The sequence below is a fragment of the Hyla sarda genome, chromosome 4, assembly GCF_029499605.1.
Source record: "Hyla sarda isolate aHylSar1 chromosome 4, aHylSar1.hap1, whole genome shotgun sequence".
Taxonomy (NCBI): domain Eukaryota; kingdom Metazoa; phylum Chordata; class Amphibia; order Anura; family Hylidae; genus Hyla; species Hyla sarda.
This window is the reverse complement of record NC_079192.1, coordinates 398,424,216-398,449,958: the sequence shown is the minus strand read 5'-3', so window position 1 is coordinate 398,449,958 and position 25,743 is coordinate 398,424,216. Positions and strand designations below refer to the sequence as shown.

Here is a 25,743-nt window from a genome sequence, read left to right as displayed (position 1 = left end):
AGGAGTGAGAGCCAATGCGGTCAACAACTTTTGACATCTGATGTTTTTAATGACTGGAACGCTTGAAGACAGACAGTATGGAGAACTATGTTATGTATTCTATCACTGTCATTTACTTGCAGGTTGCATAGTCCATTAATTTTAATGATACAGTATAGGACATTCAATTATTGCCTTTACTGTTGATGTCAGCTGCAGGAGCTTACAGAGAGAAATATAAAATGTCAGTGTCAAATACATATTGACAGTGTTAACATTTTCCTCAAACAGGTCATAACAAGCTGTTTTTATGTCTGTAGAGACAACATTTAAAGGGGGTTATCTAGGAAAAAACTTATATATATCTATATCAACTGGCTCCAGAAAGTTAAAACAGATTTGTAAATTACTTCTATTAAAAAATCTTCATCCTTTCAGTACTTATGAGCTGCTGAAGTTGAGTTGTTCTGTCTAAGTGCTCTCTGATGACACGGGTGTCTCGGGACCCGCCCAGTTTCGAAGCAAATCCCCATAGCAAACCTCTTCTACTCTGTGCAGTTCCCGAGACAAGCAGAGATGTCAGCAGAGAGCACTGTTGCCAGATAGAAAAGAACAACTCAACTTCAGCAGCTGATAATTATTGAAAGGATTAAGATTTTTTTAATAGAAGTAATTTACAAATCTGTTTAACTTTCTGGAGCCAGTTGATTTTATATATATATATATATATATATATATATATATATATATATATATATATATATAAAATTATTTTTAATTTAATAATGTCATGTGATTACAGCAGCATAGGCACTCATACAGGCAGTATGAAAGTGTATATCAACAGAAGAGAAGGGGTGAATGGAAAGTGTAAAAGTGAGCAAAGAGCAACTATGCTGTATCTAAAACAAGACAGAGTGATAACATGCTGCAAGTCAATTATCACTCTTCTTAATCCACCCCAGTCAGTCAGGCTTCATGCCTGGGAGGTAACGAACATTAATATTCAGAGGCTTTTCCTGAATATTGCCTCACTGGTTTTCTAGGACACCTATAAATAGCTATAAAGGAGACTCATAGGACTCAATAGGCGCTAACAGAACACATGGTAAGGTGATGTCAAGGCGACACCACTTTCTGGGTTACCTGTCTACTTTGTGTCACCTTAAAGCGCACCCGTCAGATCCAACAAAAAACTTTTTTTTATATATCACTCAGTACCTAATCCTGACCATGTACATCTAATTGTTATGTGTCTAGCACCTTTTTTTTTTTATTACACTTTTAATTTAGCTCACTAGTCTGAACTCCTCTCAAAGGGAGGGGGCGTGGCCTCACTGTGCAGGTCTCCGCCCCCTCCCTCAGTATGCTGTCTGCTCACACCTCCCCTAGCATTAGCAAAACTACAACTCCCAGCTTGTCCTCACTGACAGAAGCGGGACACAAGGTGATAGTGGGAGGATTTTTCCCTGCGCTCACAGCTGTCAATCAAGGAAGTGTGTCCATGACATAGGTGATGACTCATGGACACAGCAGGACTAGTATGTGTCCAAGTAGGCAGGGGGGGGGGGGGGGGGCAGTTGTTTGACTGGCTTTTTCAGCATGAAATACTGAAAATTTTCCAATGAAAGCAATCGCAAAACCTATTGGTTATACATGCTTTACAACATATCAAAAGTTTTTGTATCTGACAGTGCCTACTTTAGTTTTTTTTTAGGAAAGGATCCTTTAGTTTCCCTTTAAACTGCATAAACTACTACCCATTACAGTAAAGACACCCCGTAGTTAGTAAACAGACAAGTCCCATGCAACGCAAGAGGGAATGATGGGGTTAAAAATTGGCGCTGATACAAAATACCAGCACATGACAGACACTCACCAAGTTAGTGGCTGCTTTGCCGCTGGACCTTAGGTCCAACACTTTATGAGTCTCCTCTTCTGGGTTGGGACGTTTGCCAGAAGACACCAGAGTTCACACTGTTCTTTGCTGCGGGTAGATAGGACATTACTATAACAGATGGGCACAAAGACCTAGCTCATCTACACAACTGTATGTATCATTATGTATGGGATGATATTTGTATAGTTTGCTACCGCTACATCACAGCTTCCACAACAGCAGCTTCTAAAAGAGTCCTGAAGCTATGTCCATTCCTCTTCCTATTCCCCAATACCCTATGACCATAAGGACCAAAGGGTTGTATTGGAAGTCTGGGGACATGGATGCTTATGTCATGCTATGCTCATCACTAGCAAGCCTTGATACACCTAGATACCTAGCATATCCACAGACAGAGAAGCAAATCTAGGTCTCGTTGACACTTTGCAACAGTGACCGTACAACAAGTAGCTGGTAAAATCCTGAAAACTACAAGATCACTGGCCGAAATCTATTGGAATAACTTTCTGGGACTGAAAAAAATTTAGCAGGCGGAGAAATCATGCAGAGAAAGAGGAGAAGCACCAACTGATGTGGACTTAAAGGGGTACTCCGGTGTTTTTTGTTTTTCTTTTTAAATCAACTGGTGCCAGAAAGTTAAACAGATTTGGAAATTACAGTGTGAATTCGGGTAGAAAACAGACATGGTCGCACATCTACAATCTTGCACAATGATCTGATTGCTTCTCAGCATAATATCAAAAACTAACAGGTTGTTAGTATATACGTTTTGATCAAAAAGTACAAAGCCCACTCGCCACGTCAAGGCCACCTATTTAGAGTGGGTCCCTAATGTCCCTAGCATAAAGTGGCGTAGCACTGGGCGGCGACCACCACCGCCGCGACACCAGTGCCCACGGGGGGGGGGGGGGGGAACGACCCACTGGCAGAGCGGCCCCAATGCCACTCAAACCAGTCAATGGGTCGCACCCCCCCCGCAGACAGCGCCACGGACACCGCACAGCACCACACCAGTGTGAACAAGGTGTAATCGCTCACTTACCATGCTCTCCCAGTCAGACCGGGAGGCTGCCAGGAAAGAAATGGCCCTTGTGTAGCTAACTACTACTTATATAGGTGGCCTTGACGCGGCGAGTGGGCTTGTACTTTTTGATCAAAAATGTATACTAACAACCTGTTAGTTTTTGATATTATGCTGAGAAGCAATCAGATCATTATACAAGATTGTAGATGTGCGACCATGTCTGTGTTTTTCTACCTGAATTCAGATTTTTAAATTACTTCTATTAAAAAATCTTAGTCCTTCCAGTACTTATTAGCTGCTGAATACTACAGAGGAAATTCTTTTCTTTTTGGAACACAGAGCTCTCTGCTGACATCATGACCACAGTGCTCTCTGCGGACATCTCTGTCCATTTTAAGAACTGTCCAGAGTAGGAGAAAATCCCCATAGCAAACATATGCTGCTTTGGACAGTTCCTAAAATGGACATAGATGTCAGCAGAGAGCACTGTGTTCCGAAAAGAAAAGAATTTCCTCTGTAGCATTCAGCAGCTAATAAGTACTGGAAGGATTAAAAATGTATTTTTTTTTTAAAGAAGTAATTTACAAATCTGTTTAACTTTCTGGCACCTGTTCATTTAACAACAAAAAATAAAAATAAAAAAGGTTTTCCACTGGAGTACCTACCCCTTTAACACCTAGTTGCCAGCACCTTAACATCTGTAACTATGGTAACAGACGATTGACAGATCCGCGCATTACCACTTTATCCCACTGCACAGGGTCAAGTTGTAGTAAAGGGAGCAAATGGGTCACAGCGATTCCATGAGTCAGTATGTCTGCTGCACAGAGGAGCTGGGTCGGGGAGACCGGGGGCATTTATCACAAAATGTGATTTAAAAAAAAAAAAAAAAAAAATTTTTTTTTTTTATTCTTCCAAAGCAGTGCCCTATTCTGTATTATGATCTCCGGTATGATGATGTGAGAAATTGGATGTAGGTGAGAAACATGTTTGCATCTGGATTATGTACAGGTCATTGTATTCTCTGTAGTCAGTTCTATGCTGCTTATAATGAGGGTGCCCCCAGCTGCTGCAAAACTCTTTGTTGGGGGCCGCCGGGCGCTGGAACTCTATACTGTACGCCAGTGGTCTCCATCCTGCAGACCTCCAGATGTTGCAAAACTACAACTCCCAGCATGCCCGGACAGCCAACGGCTGTCCGGGCATGCTGGGAGTTGTAGTTTTGCAACAGCTGGAGGGACCCTGGTTGGGAAACACTGGTATAACACTAGAATCCTTTATATATAGAGGTAAGTACCTTGTATTAAGTAGGACTGCTGGTTGTCTCCCTGGTTGTAATGCAGGATACTGCTCCCCTGCCAGTAACCTAGGAGAGAGGACATTCAATTAATTTCTAATTACACTTGTGCTCCATAAAAAGGAGCCGAATAAATGAGGAATTTCAATGGTTCTTCACAAAATGGTCACGTGATCGCCTGCTATCCAGAATACAATAGAACAAGTTCTACCCCATATGCCGGAGCATCTCCTCCTACGTATAACTGGAGCAGACCTTGTCCAGGCCCATACATGAAGTGGTGCTAGAGATGCAACAATATAGCCAAATAAAGTTCTAACCCTATATACTCCAAATTAGGTCACCGAATTCCCGCCCCACAGTCAGTCAGCATGAGAGTCTCATTTTTTTTAGCCTACATAGCATCCAATGACCTATATGTAGTGAATGGAGACAATGCCGGTGCTTCTACAGCAGTGTCTATCAAACAGTGTGTCTCCAGCTGTTGCAAAACTACAACTCAGCCAAAGGCCACTCTACAGGATCCCCTGATCACATGGGCTCTGGGAGGGCCATGTGGCATAGCAGAACTGCTTTAGCAAACTCCGCTCTGACAGTGACTAGTGTCCACTACATTGGGCACGTAGGCAGGGACGCTAGGTATGCTGGGTTCTGCCTCCATTACACATTAGCAATGCCAGTAAATAACCGATCTCTCATTTCAATCGGGTTCACCCACATTATAACCCTGAGAATTGGGTTTAGTGCAGGTAAACCTACTGTCAGTTCTGTGAGGTGATTGCTATTGATCTTGGCACTTAAGAGGTTAATGACAGACCAGTGAGATTGCCGTTCTCTGTCACTGACTAAGTGCATGGCTGCTGGGAGCAGCAGTCACTTACAGTCTATGAAGCGAGTGCAACTCCTGCGCTCGCTTCATAATCAGACTGCCGCTTAGGACGTAAATGTATGCCCTGGTGTGTTAAGTGCCAGTGCACCAGTACGTACATGTAGGTATGTTGTCCTGAAGTGGTTAAAGGAAAACTGTCACATGATCACTCCCGCACTAACCACAGGTACTGATGGATAGTGCGGGGGACGCTGATTCATATGATCCCTACCTTGCTCTGATCCGTCCGGCCGTTCGCCCGCCATCTTAGTTTTTCTATATATGCAAATGTGGCTGTAACTGGCACGGGCGGGGTTTTCAGGAGCCTAGTGGCACTGTGACATCAGTGCCGCCTGTCCGCAACGCCGCCCGCTTATCAATATTCATCCCCCCCCTCCCTCCGGCTATTCCCGCCGCTTCTAACTGGTCTTCACTGCGCATGTCAGGAAGTGGCACATGCACAGTGAAGACCAGTTAGGAGCGGGGGGGAAGAGGGAGAGCCGGGGGAGGGGTTATGAATATTCATAAGTGGGCGGCGATGCGGACGGGCGGTGCTGACATCACAGTGCCACTAGGCTCCTGAAAACCCCGCCCGTGCCAGTTACAATCACATTTGCATATATAGAAAAACTAAGATTGCGGGCGAACGGCTGGATGGATCCGGGTACGGTAGGGATCATATGAATCAGCGTCCCCCGCACTATCCGTCAGTACCTGTGGTTAGTGTGGGAGTGATCATGTGACAGTTTTCCTTTAAAGAGGGGGGGGGAAAAAAAAAAAAAAAATCAATGGAACTGAGTTGCAATACCACACACAACCTGAGGACAGGAGTGGTGCCGTTTTTGAAGAGAAAAAAAAAAAAAAAATACACAACTCTGCTTTTCTAATTCTGGATACCCCCTTTACAGGGGATCAATCATGAGAATATAGAGGCCTATGTAAGGGCAGCATAACAGGCCCAGTTTGGATTCCACTGTATTCATGGTCCCAGCTAGAGATGAGCGAACTTACAGCAAATTCGATTCCTCACGAACTTCTCGGCTCGGCAGTTGGACTTTTCCTGCGTCAATTAGTTCAGCCTTCAGGTGCTCCGGTGGGCTGGAAAAGGTGGATACATTCCTAGGAAAGAGTCTCCTAGAACTGTATCCACCTTTTCCAGCCCACCGGAGCACCTGAAGGCTGAACTAATGTATGCAGGATAAGTCATCAACTGCCGAGCCGAGAAGTTCGTGACTAATCGAATTTACTGTAAGTTCGCTCATCTCTAGTCCCAGCTCTTCCTCGCCTACTCATGCACGTTCATGTATCTACTTATATACAAGGCAGCCATCATTCATTTGCTTGTACCTACACATCTATCTACTGACTATAGCAATAGGAGATCCCCTCTTACCTTGAATGCCTCCATTCCCAGGATGACTCTCCCCTTGGTTATTATTGTTGCCCTCAGTTCCCATTTGAGACCCTGTGATAAAAGAAAGGGATATACTAAATAAATCATATAAACAACAGTACAGCCATTGTGCAGGTTAACACAGCACTATGCATTAGCTTCCCATAGTGTAGAGTCCAACTATCAATAACTATAGGAAAGTATTAGATTGTACCAAGAAAGATTCGTCTATATAAGGCTGCATTCACACCCCGTTTTTCCAATACAGTTCCCCTATACGATTTCAATTTGAAAACCGTATGGAACCATATTGAAAACCGTATGCCACATGATGCATCCGGTTGTGTACTTTTTGCAAGGTTTTTCCCGTTTTTTCCTGTACCCAAAATTGTAGCCTACCATGGTTATTTGTCTGGGTGAAAAACCGCATTGAAACCGCATACGGTTCCTTTACCTTGGGAGTCAATGGGAACCGTATGTGCGTACGGTACCATCCGGTTTGCACAATACAGTGATCCCTCAACTTACAATGGCCTCAACATACAATTGTTTCAACATACAATGATCTTTTCTGGACCATTGTAAGTTGAAACCAGACTCAACATACAATGTACACAGTCCAGATCTGTGATAGACGTGTCAATGGCTGGAAGAACCAACCAATCAGAATGGGCATTTTACTGGTAAAACCCCTTTATTACTGAAGCGTATGCACTGACTGATGTCTGGTAGCGCCCCCTACAGTACAGGGAGGTATTACATGTTCTGTACTCTTTACCTGTATTACTGAAGCGTATGCACTGACTGCTGTCTGGTAGCGTCTCCTACAGTACAGGGAGGTATTACATGTTCTGTACTCTTTACCTGTACCAGGGTTAGCTGCTCCTCTGGACGCCAGGTAAGGGCAACTCCATGTTACTTTTTTTTTAGGACACTGCGTGTACTGTACAGGACCCCGAAGAAGCTCCTGTCCTCTACATAGACCAGTGTTCCTAAGCATTGTGCCCCCAGCTGTTGCAAAACTACAACTCCCAGCATGCCCAAACAGCCTTTGGCTGTGTGGGCATGCTGGGAGTTGTAGTTTTGCAACAGCTGGGGGCTCCATGCTTGGGAAACACTGACATAGACAGTGATTACAGCTCCCAGCAGATCTTTATTACTTTTATATGTAAGGATTTGCTTTATCTATATTAATTATCTACTTATTTTTCTTTAATTCTCTCTTTTTCCTTTTTTTGGATGACATTTTGGTGCCTTTAGAACCAATTGCCAGGTTTCCAAAGAGTTCTGGTCTCAACATACAATGGTTTCAACATACAATGGTCGTCCTGAAACCAATTAATATTGTAACTTGAGGGACCACTGTATGGTCTTTGAGTTTGCACATGCGCAGTGCACACCGAATGGAATGAAAAAAGTTAAAAACGTATACTTAAAAGAAAAAAAAAAACTGATGCAACTGGACATCATTTTTCAGACCGTATACGGGTTAAAATTTGTACATTCGTTTTGATACAGATTAGTTCGGTTTTGAGGAATCAGTTTTTCATCAAAAACCTGATGTGTTTACGGTTCCATCCAGTTTTTGACTTTGCAGTTTTTTTTCTTGGAATTTCAATCAAACAAGTGAAACTTTATTCAAAATAGAGTGAAAAGTTAAAAACGTATAAGGTTTTTCTTAAAAGTCAGATGCAACCGACATTATTTTTCAAACCGTTTACGGGTTAAAAATTGTACACACATTTTGATACAGTTTAGTCCGGTTTTGAGGAATCCGTTTTTCATCAAAAACCTGATCCGGGAACTGTATTGCAAAAACGTGGTGTGAATGCAGCCCAACTGCGATTATACCTTTTGCCTAACTTAATGTTTTGTAACCAGTGTGCCTCCAGCTGTTGCAAAACTACAACTGAAAGCAGCCTTTGGCTGTACGGGCATGCCGGGAGTTGTAGTTTTGAATCACTTGGAGGCAACCTGGACGGGAAACTGACATTTGTAATACTGATATATTCTCTTAAGTGGAAGATGTCATTTGGGTGTATGAGACAAAGGACTTGGATGCAACAACAACCTCTACAACTATAATAGATGTGTCATTGCTTTTTTTTAATTTAAAAAAATTTTTTTTTTTTTTTTGAGAACATGGTCAAACAAGGTCAAAACATCTTAGTAAAAACTACAACTTCCAGCATGCCCGGACAGCCAAAGGCTGTCCGGGCATGCTGGAAGTTGTAGTTTTGCAACAGCTGGAGGCACACTGGTTGGGAAACACTGATAAAGTGATGGCATAGTTTAGCGATATACCACCACTTTATAAGAGGAGAATACCTCTTTCTTCACGTAGACATCAGAACCTGGACACTTACCTCCATTGTTGCTGCACCCAGGCATGCTGTCCCCTGGAGAATAACTCATGAGTCCACCATTCCCATTCGGATTTGAAGGCACTGATGCAAGAAGCCCTAGGAGGCAGGGAAATAGATAAAGTCATGAATTTTATATTCTATGTACTTAATATTTTAGTAATAACAAAAAAGCAGATGTACCCATAGGAGGAAAATAAATAAAAATAAAATAGATCAAAAACAGGTGAAACTACGGTAATAGGAACAAGCAGTCAGAACTCAACCTGAATCGGACTAGTGCATCCCTGATGAAGGAAACCTTTTGTTTCTGAAACATGCCGGAGTCATTTTGACCCTTGCAGGCTTCCCTAGGGCCGTCACAACCAAGAGCGTGGCTTTTTAACAACACTGCTTGGTCGAGACGTCACCGACCGGAGCCGTCTCCCACACAAAGGGTGCGGTCCTAACAGAGGTCTTAGAACTGCTGTGACTATGTTAGATCTGATCTGATGACACATGGATAGCAGGTACTTTTCCCAACACTTTCCACATTCAGTGGACATCATTTTTTAAACTGTATACGGGTTAAAATTTCTACACACAATTTCTACACACATTTTGATACAGTTTAGTTTTTCATCAAAAACCTGATAAGGGAACTGTATTGCAAACACGTGTGAATGCAGCCTTGCACACAGCAGTCAGACTTGCATCAAGAAAACATTACTAGTGCATCTTATGGACACGGCATCAAGTATCTATTCGTATGGGATTTCTTACAAGGTTATGTGAATAATGTATGTAGTATGAACTGCACTTATCTCTTACCAAGACCTCTGTATCGGGAAAGCTGCTGGTATATCTGCTTCATCCGTTCAATGTTCAGGCGGCTGGCCTCTGCGTGATTCACCATAGGTTTGGGGTAATTTACTCCGATAATACATTTTGCAACTTTCTGCACTGACTCCGGAGCGTTCCAGGGATCGTAGATGTACTTTGGTGGGAAACCTTTTAAAATTGGTAAATATCGCCTGAGAAAAAAAAAAAAAATAATAATAATATTTAAGTATTACTTCTTGGCATATCTTGCAGATTTATGGTTAAGAAAACAGGAGACAGCAATGGCTGACATACTGCTATATTAGTGTCTTTATATTCCACTGGGCCAGATAAAAACTATGTATTTAATTTTAGTTTCAGTAATATAAAGTACAGAATATAGAAGCATAAACATTTGAATTGATCGTATGTACTGCAGGGTGGGTGCTCCTTTGGAAGTTGCAATGAATGGAGGTTATAGTCCTTGTAGATGAACAGCAGTAAGTCCAGCAGTCTGTGTGTAGGGCAATGGTTCTCAACCAGGATGCCTCCAGCTGTTGCAAACCTACAACTCCCAACATGCCCAGACAGCAAAAGGCTGTCCAGCAATGCTGTGAGATGTAGTTTTACAACAGCTGGAGGCACTCTGGTTGGGCATCGCTGGTGTAAGGAGTGTATTAGGGAAATAATTATGGGGTATATTGGATTTCGACACAGCTAAAACTCAGTTTTCATGGTATTTAAGCCACAACCAGAGGCTTTTGGTGGCAGCGTATTAGCCTCATCCTATTTAAAACACCATGCTTGACCAAACAGAGGGTGTGTGTGTGGGGGGGTATTGGGATGAATGATTTTTGGATGACTAGTTCACATCAGACAGCTATCTGAGGCAGTGTTTCCCAACAAGTGTGCCTCCAGCTGTTGCAAAACTACAACTCAGCATTTGGCTGTCTGGACATGCTGGGATTTGTAATTTAGCAACAGCTAGAGGCAACCTAGTTGAAAAACACTGATCTAATGTATATGGCCACCTTTATTCAGGCCTTCAGCAAACAAGAACCCTTTCATTTGCCAATGAATCCCAACACCCTCTGCAAGCTCTGTCCCAGTCTACACAGCAAAGCTAACAAGTGAGCTGCAATAAATAGGAAATTTCGGCCTAAAGTGCGTGCTCTACTGACCACTGTGGAAACTAGAGTTTAAAGAGGCTAGCCATATAAATTATTTTTAGATTAGATTGTTTTAATAGAAGTAATGTATAAATCTTTTTCACTTTCTGGAGCCAATATATTTTATATTATATATATATATATATAATATAATATATATATTTATTTATTATATAATATAACATTTATTGGCTCCAGAAAGTTAAAACAGATTTATAAATTACTTCCCTTTAAAAAAAAATCTAATCTAAAAATAATTTACAAATCTGAGAATATTATATATATATATATATATATATATATATATATATATATATATATATATATATATGTTTTTTCTTGGAATATCCCTTTAATGTTTTTTTTTTTACTTTATTTTTTATTTTATCTTTAAGGGTAGGGTCACATGCCATATTTTGCTGCTGCGCATTTTCCTACCCACTGAAGTGAATAGGGAGCAAAAGCAGCTGAAAAATATGGCATGTGTGATCCCACCCTAATAATCCATTTGGTATATAACAACATTCTGGTAAAAATTCTATTTTACTTAATTTAGGTGATAAAAGAACATCATTTACCGGATGTAATCCCCATTGGGATCTGTTCTTCTTCCAAAGCCAACTGGGCAATAACAGTGGAAAAACTGCTGGAAAAAGGAGCTGCACGACAACCACATCCAGCTCCCGGCGTTTACGCTCCAGTCTGCGTCCAGTAATAGCTCCTCAAAGACCTAAATACGGAGAAGAAACCAACGTGAGTCATCGGTGACATGTGGCAACTCCCCAATATTTCAGACTGATTAACTGAACAAACATTGTAACTATTACATAACTAGCAGCTTCTTCAGGTTGGCCTATATAAAAAATACATACACAGCAGTCCAGTGTTTCCCAACCAGGGTGCCTCCAGCTGTTGCAAAACTACAGCTCCCAGCACACCCGGACAGCCGAAGGCTGTCCGGGTGTGCTGGGAGCTGTAGTTTTGCAACAGCTGGAGGCACCCTGGTTGGGAAACACTGCAGTAGTCCATAGTTGTCTCTCTCTGCCCAGATCTATTGTATTACATAAAGCATTAGTACCCGTCACCCATCAGCTATAACATTATTGTGCAAGTTCCCCCCTCAGAGCAACAAAAGAGTTCTGACCCATTGAGGCCTGGACTCCTTGAGACCTCCGAAGGAGTCCTGTGGTACCAGACACCAAGACCTTAGCAGACGATCCTGCAAGTTGTGGGGGGGGAGCACCATCCAAGGATCGGACTTGTTTTTTCACTACATATAACAGATGCTCGAACAGATTAAAGGGGTACTCCGGTGTAAAAAAAATTCTTAGTATATATTTTTTTTTTTATAAATCAACTGGTGCCAGAAAGTAGGGATCGACAGATATCGATTTTTGGGGCTGGGGGGGGCGGTCGCGGTGGTGGCGGTGCGGGGCATTATCGGCAAGGTAATTGCAGATACCGATAATGCCCAAAATCGTGATTATCGGCCGATAATATCGGCCATACCGATAATCGGTCGATCCCTACCAGAAAGTTAAACCGATTTGTAAATGACTTCTATTAAAAAAAACTTTACCCTTCCAGTACTTTTTAGCAGCTGTATGCTACAGAGGAAATTATTTTCTTTTTTAATTTCTTTTTTGGTCTTGTCCACAGTGCTCTCTTCTGGGAGTTGAAGCTTTGCAACATCTGGAGGGCCACAGTTTGAGACCACTGCCTTAGAACATCACTGTCTCCACCATCTTTGTAAATCTATGCTCACATCAATGAGCCTTGGACACTCACTATCCTGTCACCAGTAACCCCCCCCCCCCACCACAACACCTGCAATTTTGGATATGCCCGACATTGACATGTACCCATCACAATTTGTCAAAACTGCTTGACATTCTACACTTGCCCTCAAACCATTTCATGCATGGGTTACATCTAAAGATACGGCCGATCCCAATTCACTTGCACGAGATGCAATGCTAGATATAGTCAAGAGACAAGTTTGGTGCTGTAAATTCAGCAATGATTAGGATATAGTTATGTATGGAGTATCCTCGAGCCGCTGTAACCACCAGTACATGGCATGTAGGTCACCCTGTAGGTCTTACATTTCATCTAGTCCGGGAAATACGTAATTGCCGAGTTACTACAAATCCTGCAAAGCTAAAGTGACGACAAAGCCACGTATAGAAATGTGGGAGAAGCTGCTAATCCCTTCGAGAATATTGAATCCCATTAAATCTGATGCTTACTAATTTAAACATACCGGAAATAACACACGAGTAGCCTACGTACGTATTCATTATATGGTAAAGATACTGAAGAAAAAAAAATAACCGATAAAACAACCTTAATCCATTAAAAATAACCTAAAAATAAGATTGCCCACCCCCAGCTACACGTAGGATGTAAAGATCCCAGGACCAGTTCAATACTGCTCAGGAAAACGTAATCATGTTTTTCCTTTGTGCAGGCATGAGCCTTGGTTTTCTAGGTTACTCCCGGCCCGCTGTGTTGGATAAAGGACAGTTTTCGAGGTCACGATATACTTAAGGCAGACTCATCCTTATGAGTACGTAACTGGGTTAAATACAATATGACATGCAAACCCTCCATCCCCCTTCTCAACCATCAATATCCTCATCCCTCTCTCAACCATCGATCCCTTCCATCCCTCATTCAACCTTTGATCTCTTCATCCCCCTCTCGACCATCAATCCAATCTATCCCCCTCTCGACCATCGATCCAATCCATCCCCCTCTCGCCCATCGATCCAATTCATCCCCCTCTCGCCCATCGATCCAATTCATCCCCCTCTCGCCCATCGATCCAATCCATCCCCCTCTCGCCCATCGATCCAATCCATCCCCCTCTCGCCCATCGATCCAATCCATCCCCCTCTCGCCCATCGATCCAATCCATCCCCCTCTCGCCCATCGATCCAATCCATCCCCCTCTCGCCCATCGATCCAATCCATCCCCCTCTCGCCCATCGATCCAATCCATCCCCCTCTCGCCCATCGATCCAATCCATCCCCCTCTCGCCCATCGATCCAATCCATCCCCCTCTCGCCCATCGATCCAATCCATCCCCCTCTCGCCCATCGATCCAATCCATCCCCCTCTCACCCATCGATCCAATCCATCCCCCTCTCACCCATTGATCCAATCCACCATCTCTCACCCATCGATCACTCCGCTCTCACCCATCGATCCAATCCATCCCTCTCTCAGCCATCAATCCAATCCACCATCTCTCAGCCATCAATCCAATCCACCATCTCTCCGCCATCAATCCAATCCATCCCCCTCTCACCCATCGATCCGATCCATCCCCATCTCACCCATCGATCCGATCCATCCCCCTCTCGCCCATCGATCCAATCCACCCCCCTCTCGCCCATCGATCCAATCCATCCCCCTCTCGCCCATCGATCCAATCCATCCCCCTCTCACCCATTGATCCAATCCACCATCTCTCACCCATCGATCACTCTCTCCGCCATCAATCCAATCCATCCCCCTCTCAGCCATCGATCCGATCCATCCCCCTTTCGCCCATCGATCCAATCCATCCCCCTCTCACCCATTGATCCAATCCACCATCTCTCACCCATCGATCACTCTCTCCGCCATCAATCCAATCCATCCCCCTCTCACCCATCGATCCAATCCATCCCTCTCTCAGCCATCAATCCAATCCACCATCTCTCAGCCATCAATCCAATCCACCATCTCTCAGCCATCAATCCACCATCTCTCAGCCATCGATCCAATCCATCCCCCTCACAGCCATCGATCCAATCCACCCTCTCTCACCCAGTGATGCAATTTATCTCTCTCAGCTCACCGTAGGATAAGATCTCATGCTGCCCATACAACTCTAAGGTCAGGGGAGTAGGATAGAGGGAAAACGGCTGTAGAGGGCCAGATACAGATAAAGAGAAGACAGAGTCTACACAAGATTAGTGTATTAGAACTCGCCCCAGTGCTTGATTCACAACTTAGAAAATAACCTCATCCCTCTCTCAACCATCGATCCCTTCCATCCCTCATTCAACCTTTGATCTCTTCATCCCCCTCTCGACCATCAATCCAATCCATCCCCCTCTCGACCATCGATCCAATCCATCCCCCTCTCGCCCATCGATCCAATTCATCCCCCTCTCGCCCATCGATCCAATTCATCCCCCTCTCGCCCATCGATCCAATCCATCCCCCTCTCGCCCATCGATCCAATCCATCCCCCTCTCGCCCATCGATCCAATCCATCCCCCTCTCGCCCATCGATCCAATCCATCCCCCTCTCGCCCATCGATCCAATCCATCCCCCTCTCGCCCATCGATCCAATCCATCCCCCTCTCGCCCATCGATCCAATCCATCCCCCTCTCGCCCATCGATCCAATCCATCCCCCTCTCGCCCATCGATCCAATCCATCCCCCTCTCGCCCATCGATCCAATCCATCCCCCTCTCACCCATCGATCCAATCCATCCCCCTCTCACCCATTGATCCAATCCACCATCTCTCACCCATCGATCACTCCGCTCTCACCCATCGATCCAATCCATCCCTCTCTCAGCCATCAATCCAATCCACCATCTCTCAGCCATCAATCCAATCCACCATCTCTCCGCCATCAATCCAATCCATCCCCCTCTCACCCATCGATCCGATCCATCCCCATCTCACCCATCGATCCGATCCATCCCCCTCTCGCCCATCGATCCAATCCACCCCCCTCTCGCCCATCGATCCAATCCATCCCCCTCTCGCCCATCGATCCAATCCATCCCCCTCTCACCCATTGATCCAATCCACCATCTCTCACCCATCGATCACTCTCTCCGCCATCAATCCAATCCATCCCCCTCTCAGCCATCGATCCGATCCATCCCCCTTTCGCCCATCGATCCAATCCATCCCCCTCTCACCCATTGATCCAATCCACCATCTCTCACCCATCGATCACTCTCTCCGCCATCAATCCAATCCATCCCCCTCTCACCCATCGATCCAATCCATCCCTCTCTCAGCCATCAATCCAATCCACCATCTCTCAGCCATCAATCCAATCCACCATCTCTCAGCCATCAATCCACCATCTCTCAGCCATCGATCCAATCCATCCCCCTCACAGCCATCGATCCAATCCACCCTCTCTCACCCAGTGATGCAATTTATCTCTCTCAGCTCACCGTAGGATAAGATCTCATGCTGCCCATACAACTCTAAGGTCAGGGGAGTAGGATAGAGGGAAAACGGCTGTAGAGGGCCAGATACAGATAAAGAGAAGACAGAGTCTACACAAGATTAGTGTATTAGAACTCGCCCCAGTGCTTGATTCACAACTTAGAAAGCTCAATATAGCTCTATAATGTCCCTCACACTGCTGACACTTCTCAGAGTGTACTATGGAGATATAGGGGAGCAGGATGCCCTTCTCTGTGTGCAGCGTATGGGAGATATTAGAGAGGCTAAAATTACTCACTGAGGGGCAACTGAAATTAAGAGATGGAGACTACAGAGAGGAAAACTGGAAAAATGTCATATACAAGTTACCTAGTGGCCAGAAATAGTGCGGCTCCTCATGTGCGCGCACGCACGCACACACGCGCACACACACACACGAGCAGATTATCCTTAAATGATGAGTACGGTTTAAGTATTTGCCGTTTGAGCAATTCCCCCTTATTTCCTATTAACCTTAAAAGAATCAATACAATATATAAAACCTAAAAGTAACAACCCTCGGCATCTGCTTACCTTCATTCCTTCCTCCCAGCTTATCCACAGATCTCCTCTAGTGAGAAAGCAAGCCACAGCGTGCCGTGCCAGATGATGGATCCAACCTTCCTGTCGTAGCTGAGTCATGATAGCATCTATCCACGGAAAGCCTGTCCGCCCCTCAGCCCATTTGGCTAGCGCCTCTGGGTTCCGGTCCCAGGGAATCTGAACACATATGGGATTCCCTTCCATTTTGTCAAAGCGAGGGTTGTTTGTGGCTGCGGTGTAGAAAAACTCTCTCCACAGGAGCTGTCCGTATAGAGATAGGGGAGGTGAGCTGTTCTTCTTTACCTAAACGTGAAATAAAGGAGGGGAGAGCAAATGTGAAGAAAAGATAAAGAACAACAAAACACTTCAGCATAGTTTGTACTATATCCAGTAGAGCTATACCATATATCCCAATCGTACTGCGATTTTTGAAATGTCAATATGGCCTCGTGGGACTGGGCCTCCACTGAAATTCAAATGCTAAGTCAGTGTGTCCCAACCAGGGTGCCTCCAGCTGTAGCAAAACTACAACTCATAAAAGGCCAAGACCAAAGGCTGTCCAGGCACCCAGGGAGTTGTAGCTTTGCAACAGCTGGAGGCACCATGGTTGGGAAACACTGTCCTAAGTATTAATAATAGGGGCATATGACAAGTGGGGGGAGGGGGGATGTGACATTGGGGTGAATGTGAATTGGGGGATAGATGCTAAATGGGGGTGTATACATGAAATGGGGGGATAGATGTAAAATGGGGGGACAGACATGATGTGAAAGTAAGAATGTGAAATGGGGGGGGGGGGTTGTACATGAAACTGGGGGATTTCACTATTTGTTTATTATATCGCAAATCACAATATTTACCTCTAATAGCAATTGCATTTTCCCCAAATCGTGCAGCCCTAATATCCAGAAAGATTAGCAATGTGGTGGCCATGGACAGCAGGAAGTGCAGCCACATCAATGGTCACCTTTGAATTAACTTCCTGGTAAGTTGTGAGGATCGATCAGAGGGACAACCAATATGGCTGCACTTCCTGGTGTCATTTTAGCTAAAACAGCTACTGAATTATAAACATTTATTTGATTCTACCAACCTTTTTGTACAAGTCTGTCAATTTAAAGTAGAAGAGACGACAGGAGAGACATCCGAACCGCAGGTAAGGGCTTAGCCCTGTAGTGCTTGCCAGAAGGGAATTGGCGTTCATTCGTGGTCTTTCAAAGTTTGCCACCCATGCCTAAAAGGAAAATAAAAATTAAATAAATAAGTGGTAATTCCAAACATAGCTGCTAAACAAGGATGGTGGCTTGTTTAGTGCTAACCCTGTTTTCTAATCCTGGATAACCCCGCTTTACCAGTTTAATAGAAGAAAGAAGGAAATATAGAAGACACAGACAAAGCAGACATAGGTGTCTAGGCAGCGAAACGGACACTACAGAACTGCAGTAAAAATAGAACATGTCCCACTTTCCCTATTTAAGCTGTAGATTCAGCCTCGCTGAGCTGCCTGCGTGGAGAGATCAATAATCTAGTAATAAGGAAGTGCCTGTGTTTAGTTATAGGACATTAAAAGGGTTATCCAGAAATCGAAAACACAGAGCGAATGCTTCTAAAAACAGCCCCACATCTGCCCTCAGGTTGTGTGTGATGTTACAGCTTTGTTTCAATGGAACTGAGCTGCAATACCAGAGACGTGAATTTTCATTTGGTCTCAATAAAAAAAAAAAAAATTAAAAAAATTTAATATATACAGAGATCTGTGTCCCAGTAGATGAACCATGCCCCTTCTCTTCACTATCATGTATCTAATTGTAAGACATGTGGCTGCAGCAGGAGCCTCCCCCCTCAGCCCTGCCTGCAGTAGGACCACATTGCCTTTAGATAGGGCACAACCCCCTCAGCTAAAAATGGAACTTATTAGCGGGGGGATTAAGGAACAATGCAAGATAAACATTGGGGGAAAGATTATCATTTATTTTTAGGTTAAGTGTTCCTTTAAAGGAGTAGTCCAGTGGTGAACCCAGTGGTGAACAACTTATCCCCTTTCCTAAGTATAGGGGATAAGTTTGAGATCGCGGGGGGTCCGACCGCTGGGACCCCCTGCGATCTACTGTATGGAGCCCCGACAGCCCGCGGGAAGGGGGCATGTCGACCTCCACACGAAGCGGCGGCCGACACGCCCCCTCAATACAACTCTGGCAGAGCCGAAGCGCTGCCTTCGGCAATCTCCGGCTCTGCCATAGCGATGTATTGAGGGGGCGTGTCGGCCGCCGCTTCGTGCGGAGGTCGACACCAGCTATCTGGCCGGAGAGCCTGGCCCTCGTACAGAGAGATCGCAGGGGGCCCCAGCGGTCGGACCCCCTGCGATCTCAAACTTATTCCCTATCCTTAGGATAGGGGATAAGTTTTTCACCACTGGACTACCCCTTTATGATGGAAAAACCTAAGAACGGACATGAAGGATAGAGAAAGGTTACAATCTGGCATCCTGTTCACATCCAATAAGGCTGAATTCACATCCCCACGGTACATCAGAGGTATACTATGTACCATGATGTTCTGGCAGTGGGTGCATGGACTCAAAGGGGCTGAATGTAGTCAAAGAGGGACTATGTTTTGTCCATTTCCCACACGAATACGTTCATTATGCCAGACTCAACAGCACAGCAGACCACGTTTTTAAATTCTGCAAAATTGTGCAGGAAATGGATTGTCACTAGAGCAGTGTTTCCCAATTAGGGTGCCTCCAGCTGTTGCAAAACTACAACTCCCAGCATGCCCAGACAGCCGAAGGCTGTCTGGGCATGCTGAGAGTTGTAGTTTTGCAACAGCTGGCGGCACCCTGGTTGGATAACACTGCACTAGAGAACTTTGTTCCACCCATTAAATCAATAGGGCCTTTACCTGTATGCTGTATTAAATTTTGACAGGTTGCTGAAAAAGGCCTCTGACAATACTGGAAAAATTAGTTAGGAATCAGTTCTTAAAAGGGGTACTCCGGTGAAAACCTTTTTTCTTTTAAATCAACTGGTGCCAGAAATTTAAACAGATTTGTAAATTACTTCTATTAAAAAAATCTTAATCCTTCCTGTACTTATTAGCTGCTGAATACTACAGAGGAAATTCTTTTCTTTTTGGAATGCTCTCTGATGACATTACGAGCACAGTTCTCTTTGCTGACGTTACAATAATAATAATAATAAGTCTTTATTTATTGTTGTCCTTAGTGGGATTTGAACCCAAGGCCCCAGCACTGCAAGGCAGCAGTGCTAACAACTGAGCCATCATGCTCCCCTTAGCATACATCTGCTATGCACGGTTGCTAAAATGGACAGAGATGTCAGCAGAGAGCACTGTGCTCGTGATGTCATCAGTGTTCCAAAAAGAAAGGAATTTCCTCTGTAGCATTCAGCAGCTAATAAGTACTGGAAGGATTAAGATTTTTTCATAGAAGTAATTTACAAATATGTTTAACTTTCTGGCACTAGTTGATTTAAAAGAAAAAAGGTTTTCACTGGAGAACCCCTTTAACCAAGCGCAATTTAATGTCTATTTACCTTCCTTTCCAAGTGCCTTTCCAAGCGAGTGAGTGCTTCAGTCTCCCCTCCAGGCCACACAGCAGATGGTAATCCCTCAGTGTCAAACCCTAAACAGATGACCACAACACAGGACTTTAGTTTCTCTTCCTGGGCTACTTACTTAACACATAACATGAAAACGCAGTGCATTATATACACACATATTTTTTTTTTTTTTTTATATATGTAAGAACACAAGAACGGTCCATAAGCTGATTTTGAGTCTTGATAATTGTCAATACTTTAACTCCTTGGAGCTAGCAGTCGAGGCAATTCCATTTCCGGCAAAGGGACACGCGCCGACAAAATCTGACTCCTGGCATGAAAGGATTAGAATTTAGAGCACATTTGTTTTAGATGGTTGTGTTGTTATAATTTATATTATATTATTGTCTAAAAACGAGAAGAAGAAAAAAAAATGCAATACCAATAAGAACTAATGGAAACTAGTGTGAAAAACAGGACAGACAAAGCACACACTAAAACACCAATTTTAACTCTATTCAGGACTTTTCCCATTTCTTTCCAACCCTCCCCCCCCCCCTCACCTCAACTACAATGATATTTGCTCTGAAATTTGAGTGTTTATACTAATACAATTTTCCCGTTGTCACCCATTTTCTATTTGACCAAAACAGTATAAAGTATGTTTACACGCAGTAAAACATTTTAGCAGAAAATCCATTACATGAACGTTAATGTACTGTATTTTCCGGCGTATAAGGCGACTTTTTAACCCAGGAATATGTTCTCAAAAGTCGGGGGTCATCTTATAGTGCGGGTGCTGCAATTGGCCGGGACACCTGGGGAATGGATTATCCAAGATTACATTTCCCCCGTCACATTTGGGACATCCCTGTGTCCCGGTTACCTTTCTGCGGCCCCGCGTTAACTTAAAAAAAATGCAGGGGCCGCCGGGAGGTAGCGCACGCAGGGGATGTCACTGACGTCCAGTGCGTTCGCCCATAGAAACAGAGCAGAGCGGAGCAGCTAGGAGGAGGACGCGCGCATGGTAAGTGACCAGCAGCACGTCATCTTCGGTGCTCTGACCACCGCTCCTCCGGTCCCAGGACCTACTGCTATGGCCTACTGAAAACCTAATGTGGGGAGGTGGAATATGCTGACAACGTGTGTGTGTGTGTGTGTGTGGGGGGGGGGGGACTAGGTTGACAACCTAGGGTGTGTGCGTGGACTAGGACTATGCCGACAACCTAGTGTGTGGGGTGAAACCATGTTGCCTACCTAGTGTGGGGGGAACTGTGTTGCCTACCTAGTGTGGGGGGGGGGGAACTATGTTGCCTACCTAGTGGGGGGGGGGGGGAAACTATGTTGGCTACCTAGTGGGGGGGGGGGCTATGCTGGCTACCTAGTGTGGTGGGGGGGAACTATGCTCTAAACTTAAAGGGGTACTCAACTGCCCCAGCGTTCGGAAGCAGGGAGAGCTGACCAATCGAACTAGGCTTTGTATACAACAACCAGCCAATCACTGGTAAGGTACCGTACATCGCGGTAGAGGGGTAGTCTTATACAGCGAGTATATCCCAAACTCTATATTTTAACTTTAAAAGATGGGGGTGATCTTATACGCCCAGTCCTCTTAAACGCCGGGAAATACGGTAGTTGATTCTGCAAACCCCTTTGATATAATGGGACTGTGACAGAAATTTTTGCAACAAATCTGCTTCGTGTAAACGTACCCTTAGAAAAGCTATGGACAACAAAGCCAGTTATTTTTTTACACATCTAAATTTACCCCATTCCCCCCCATCTAAATTTACCACTGATACTGAAGACAGCCATACAGATGTAGCAGAGCTAGTTAAGGAATTTCATCATTTAACTCTTTCAGATTGTGTGTCTGAACAGGCATGTGGGTCCCACTCAGCTACACCTGTATCTTTTCTATTAGCAATAGGTAAGGGCGAACACTAAGGCCATTGATGCCTGTCCAATGCACGCTCTACATAATCCCCACAAGTCCTGAATAGTGTTAAGATGAGATTATATATTCACATTTTAGCTCAAAGTAGGAGTCCAGGAGATCTGGTTTTCTTTGTTTGGTAGAGAACATAACACGTTATATAACAAACAAAAGCTGTAGACGTCTTTACTGCTCTATGGGCTTAGCCCATAGGTCCACTCTGCTGCACAACACTGTGTAGACATACAGACTATGCCCCTGCCTGTGGCATGTTAAGAAACATTTACGACCCCACCTGTGCCGCCTCCTTAATGGGTTTTCGCACTGTGAACCTTCTGGCACCGATTCCAGCTGGTGTCGGGAGCAGTTGGCATCACCAGATCGCTAAAGTGAGCGGGAAGTGATGCCACTGCCCTCTATTTCCGTTAGTGACGTCTTGCAGCCAAGTAAAGTTAGTAGTAGCCTAAGGGCACCAGGGTACCCTGTCTAATAGAGATCCTGACAAAAAAAAGCTTAGTAAGAGTGAAATTAAAGAAAAATAAAATAAAATAAAATGTGCAAAAGTTCTCAAAACGCTGGAGGAAAAAAAGTAAATGAAGATAGGTGTTAAAAGTTTTTATTTTTAATTTTTTTTAATGCAGCAATTGTAAACTCCAGGTAGCGTGCTTGTGCTTCGAGTGGGGAGATTAAAACTAAAAAGAGGTGAAATTATCTGCCATGTCCTTTACGATGGAGCCAATAAAACGCCTCCACAAAATCGGTAAAATTTTTATTTAATTTTTTTGATCACTCCAAATAAGCAGGATTTTTTTTGTAACAAATTTGCATATATAATACTAATTATTACTACGTTTTTTTAATATATTTTTTTTTTGCTTAATACGGGAGTGAGATTTTTCTTTCGGACATGCATCCCATTTGCTGGTAAATGTGGCACCAAAGAGTTAAACAGTTTTTTTTTTTGTTTTTTTTCTCAAAATTATTAAATTTCAAAAAAGAGACAGTTGCAAGACTTCCTTAGTAAACAGGTTTCCAATTCACATTCCCGGGGCGTAACAATTCTGTATGAGTGCGGTTCTAAACCCCTGAACTTGGTATGGATTAAATGGTTAAGAGCCAGGTACTACGCCATGCCAATGTTACTGGGACCATAGCGAAAAAGCTACAATACATGCAGAGAGTAGCGTACACCGCTAAGCTTTATTGCTCTGCTTCAGGTTTATTTAATGCTACAAACAAAAAAAAAAATAAATTCTACACGTGGGATTTACAGAAATTAAATGTGCCACTGAACTATATAAATGTATAGATATAAAAAATTTAAATACTAAAAATATTTTTTTATAAAGTGTCTTTTTGGCCAATAAAGATGTGAAGTGGGCGACATTTTTGCAGTACTTCATATTGTTCAGAAAAGAAAACCAATACATGAAACAGAACAGTCATGCTTTACATTAAAGGGGTACTCCGCTGCTCAGTGTTTGGAACAAACTGTTCCGAACGCTGGAATCGGGAGCGTGTGACGTCATAGTCCCGCCACCTCATGACATCACGTCCCATCCCTCAATGCAAGTCTATGGGAGGGGGCGTGACAGCTGTCACGCCCCCTCCCATAGACTTGCATTGAGGGGGCGGGGTGTGATGGCATTAGGGGGCTAGGACATGACGAGCTCCAGCGTTCAAAACAGTTTGTCCCAAACGCTGAGCAGCGGAGTACCCCTTTAACCTTCAATTGATTAAAAAAAGGCTTCTAGATATAAAGACTAGAGATGAGCGAACTTACAGTAAATTCGATTCGTCACGAACTTCTCGGCTCGGCAGTTGATGACTTTTCCTGCATAAATTAGTTCAGCTTTCAGGTGCTCCGGTGGGCTGGAAAAGGTGGAAACAGTCCTAGGAGACTCTTTCCTTGGACTGTATCCACCTTTTCCAGCCCACCGGAGTACCTGAAGGCTGAACTAATTTACGCAGGATAAGTCATCAACTGCCGAGCCGAGAAGTTCGTGATGAATCGAATTTACTGTAAGTTCGCTCATCTCTAATAAAGACCATAAATTTTGCTGGAACCGCTTACCCGCCACCAGCAAATCTGGACCATAGGAGCCCATACACATTTTTGGTGGTCGGTTAATCTAATGTTTATGGCGCTGCCCAATTCTATCTAGAGGGGGGGGAAAAAGGTGTCTGGCAGCGGCTTATTTCTTCTCCCCATTGAGAACACATGTACGCATGCCTAAGATAAGCGTGCATGAGCACAGGAGAGTCAGAAGGAATTACGGTCTGTTTGTTTTCACAATACCAGACACATTCCGGGGATAGACGTGGTGCCAAGTCAATGGGACTAAACCGGCACCAGAGCATCTTGGTCCCCAGTGATTGACCGCTGCCATTCTGAACAGGCACATACATCATTGGCTGCCAATCATTGGGGAGAGAGGCAGGGAAGGGTTCCAGTCATCATATCAGTTCAGCTTTTACATGTTCCACCATGTGTCTGGCCATTATGTCTATTCAATGGACAGTCAACTGATAAAGATACATAGGCTAATAAAAATAAGAAAATCCTTTCAGGAGTCAGTAACTAAAGTGAAAAGTAAAATCTAAAATAAATAACCCCAAAGAGCTTCTCGTTCACCTTAAAGGGTTACTTAGGTGGAAAACTTATCAACTGGTCCAGAAAGTTAAACAGATTAGTAAATTACTTCTATTAAAAAAATCTTAATTCCAGTACTTATTAGTTGCAGAATACTACAGAGGAAATTCTTTTTCTTTTTTGGAACCCCGAGCTCTCTGCTGACATCACGAGCACAGTGCTCTCTGCTGACATCTCTGTCCATTTTAAGAACTGTCCAGAGTAGGAGAAAATCCCCATAGCAAACATATGCTGCTCTGAACAGTTCCTAAAATGGACAGAGATATCAGCAGAGAGCACTATGGTCATGATGTCAGCAGAGAGCTCTGTGTTCCAAAAAGAAAAATAATTTCCTCTGTAGTATTCAGTAGCTAATAAGTACTGGAAGGATTAAGATTTTTTTAATAGAAGTCATTTACAAATCTGTTTAACTTTCTAGCACCAGTTGATTTAAAAAAAAATAAAAAATAAAAAAAAGTTTTCCACCAGAGTACCTCATTCATTTACTATTTGTTCGCTTGTTTTATTTATGTACATTTACTGAAAAACTCTAATAAAAACCTTTTAAACAGAAAAATAAATAATTAAAGAAAAACCAGCACGAGTCTAATTCCTGTTTTAGGCTGGGTTCCCATTACGTTTTCCCCCATACGGGAGCGCATACGGCAGGGGAGAGCTAAAACCTCGCGCTCACGTATGCCTTTCTACGCGCTCCCGTATGTAATTAGTTTCAATGAGCCGGCCGCAGTGAAACGTTCTGTCCGGTCGCTTATTTTTGCCCCGTATGCACTTTTACAACCGGACCTAAAAACAGTGGTCGACCACAGTTTTAGGTGCGGGGGAAAAAGCGCATACAGCGCAAAAATGAGCCGACCGGACCGAACATTTCACTGCGGCCGGCTCATTGAAACGAATTACATATGGGAGCGCATAGAAAGGCATGCGGGAGCGCGAGGTTTTAGCTCCCCCCTGCCGTATGCGCTCCCGTATGGGGGGAAAACGTAATGGGAGCCCAGTCTTACCCGTGTCCTATATAAGGCTCTATT

The 25,743-nt window shown here is 43.9% G+C and overlaps 1 protein-coding gene across 2 annotated transcripts in view; it reads right to left on the bottom strand.

Annotated features, from left to right (window-relative positions):
- CRY1 (cryptochrome circadian regulator 1) overlaps positions 1-25,743 on the bottom strand; it is a 54,559-nt gene that overhangs the window by 1,504 nt on the left and 27,312 nt on the right. The window contains exons 5-13 of one of the 2 annotated variants that reach the window (XM_056517284.1): positions 20,124-20,212; positions 17,663-17,803; positions 16,561-16,872; positions 11,373-11,524; positions 9,635-9,837; positions 8,828-8,923; positions 6,462-6,533; positions 4,201-4,269; positions 1,859-1,966 (exon numbers count right to left, since the gene is read on the bottom strand). In XM_056517284.1, coding sequence (XP_056373259.1) covers positions 1,902-1,966; positions 4,201-4,269; positions 6,462-6,533; positions 8,828-8,923; positions 9,635-9,837; positions 11,373-11,524; positions 16,561-16,872; positions 17,663-17,803; positions 20,124-20,212 — 1,199 coding nt within the window. In that variant the 3' untranslated portion in view covers positions 1,859-1,901. The remainder of the gene's footprint in view (positions 1-1,858; positions 1,967-4,200; positions 4,270-6,461; positions 6,534-8,827; positions 8,924-9,634; positions 9,838-11,372; positions 11,525-16,560; positions 16,873-17,662; positions 17,804-20,123; positions 20,213-25,743) is intronic. The other variant, XM_056517285.1, reaches the window with a different exon arrangement.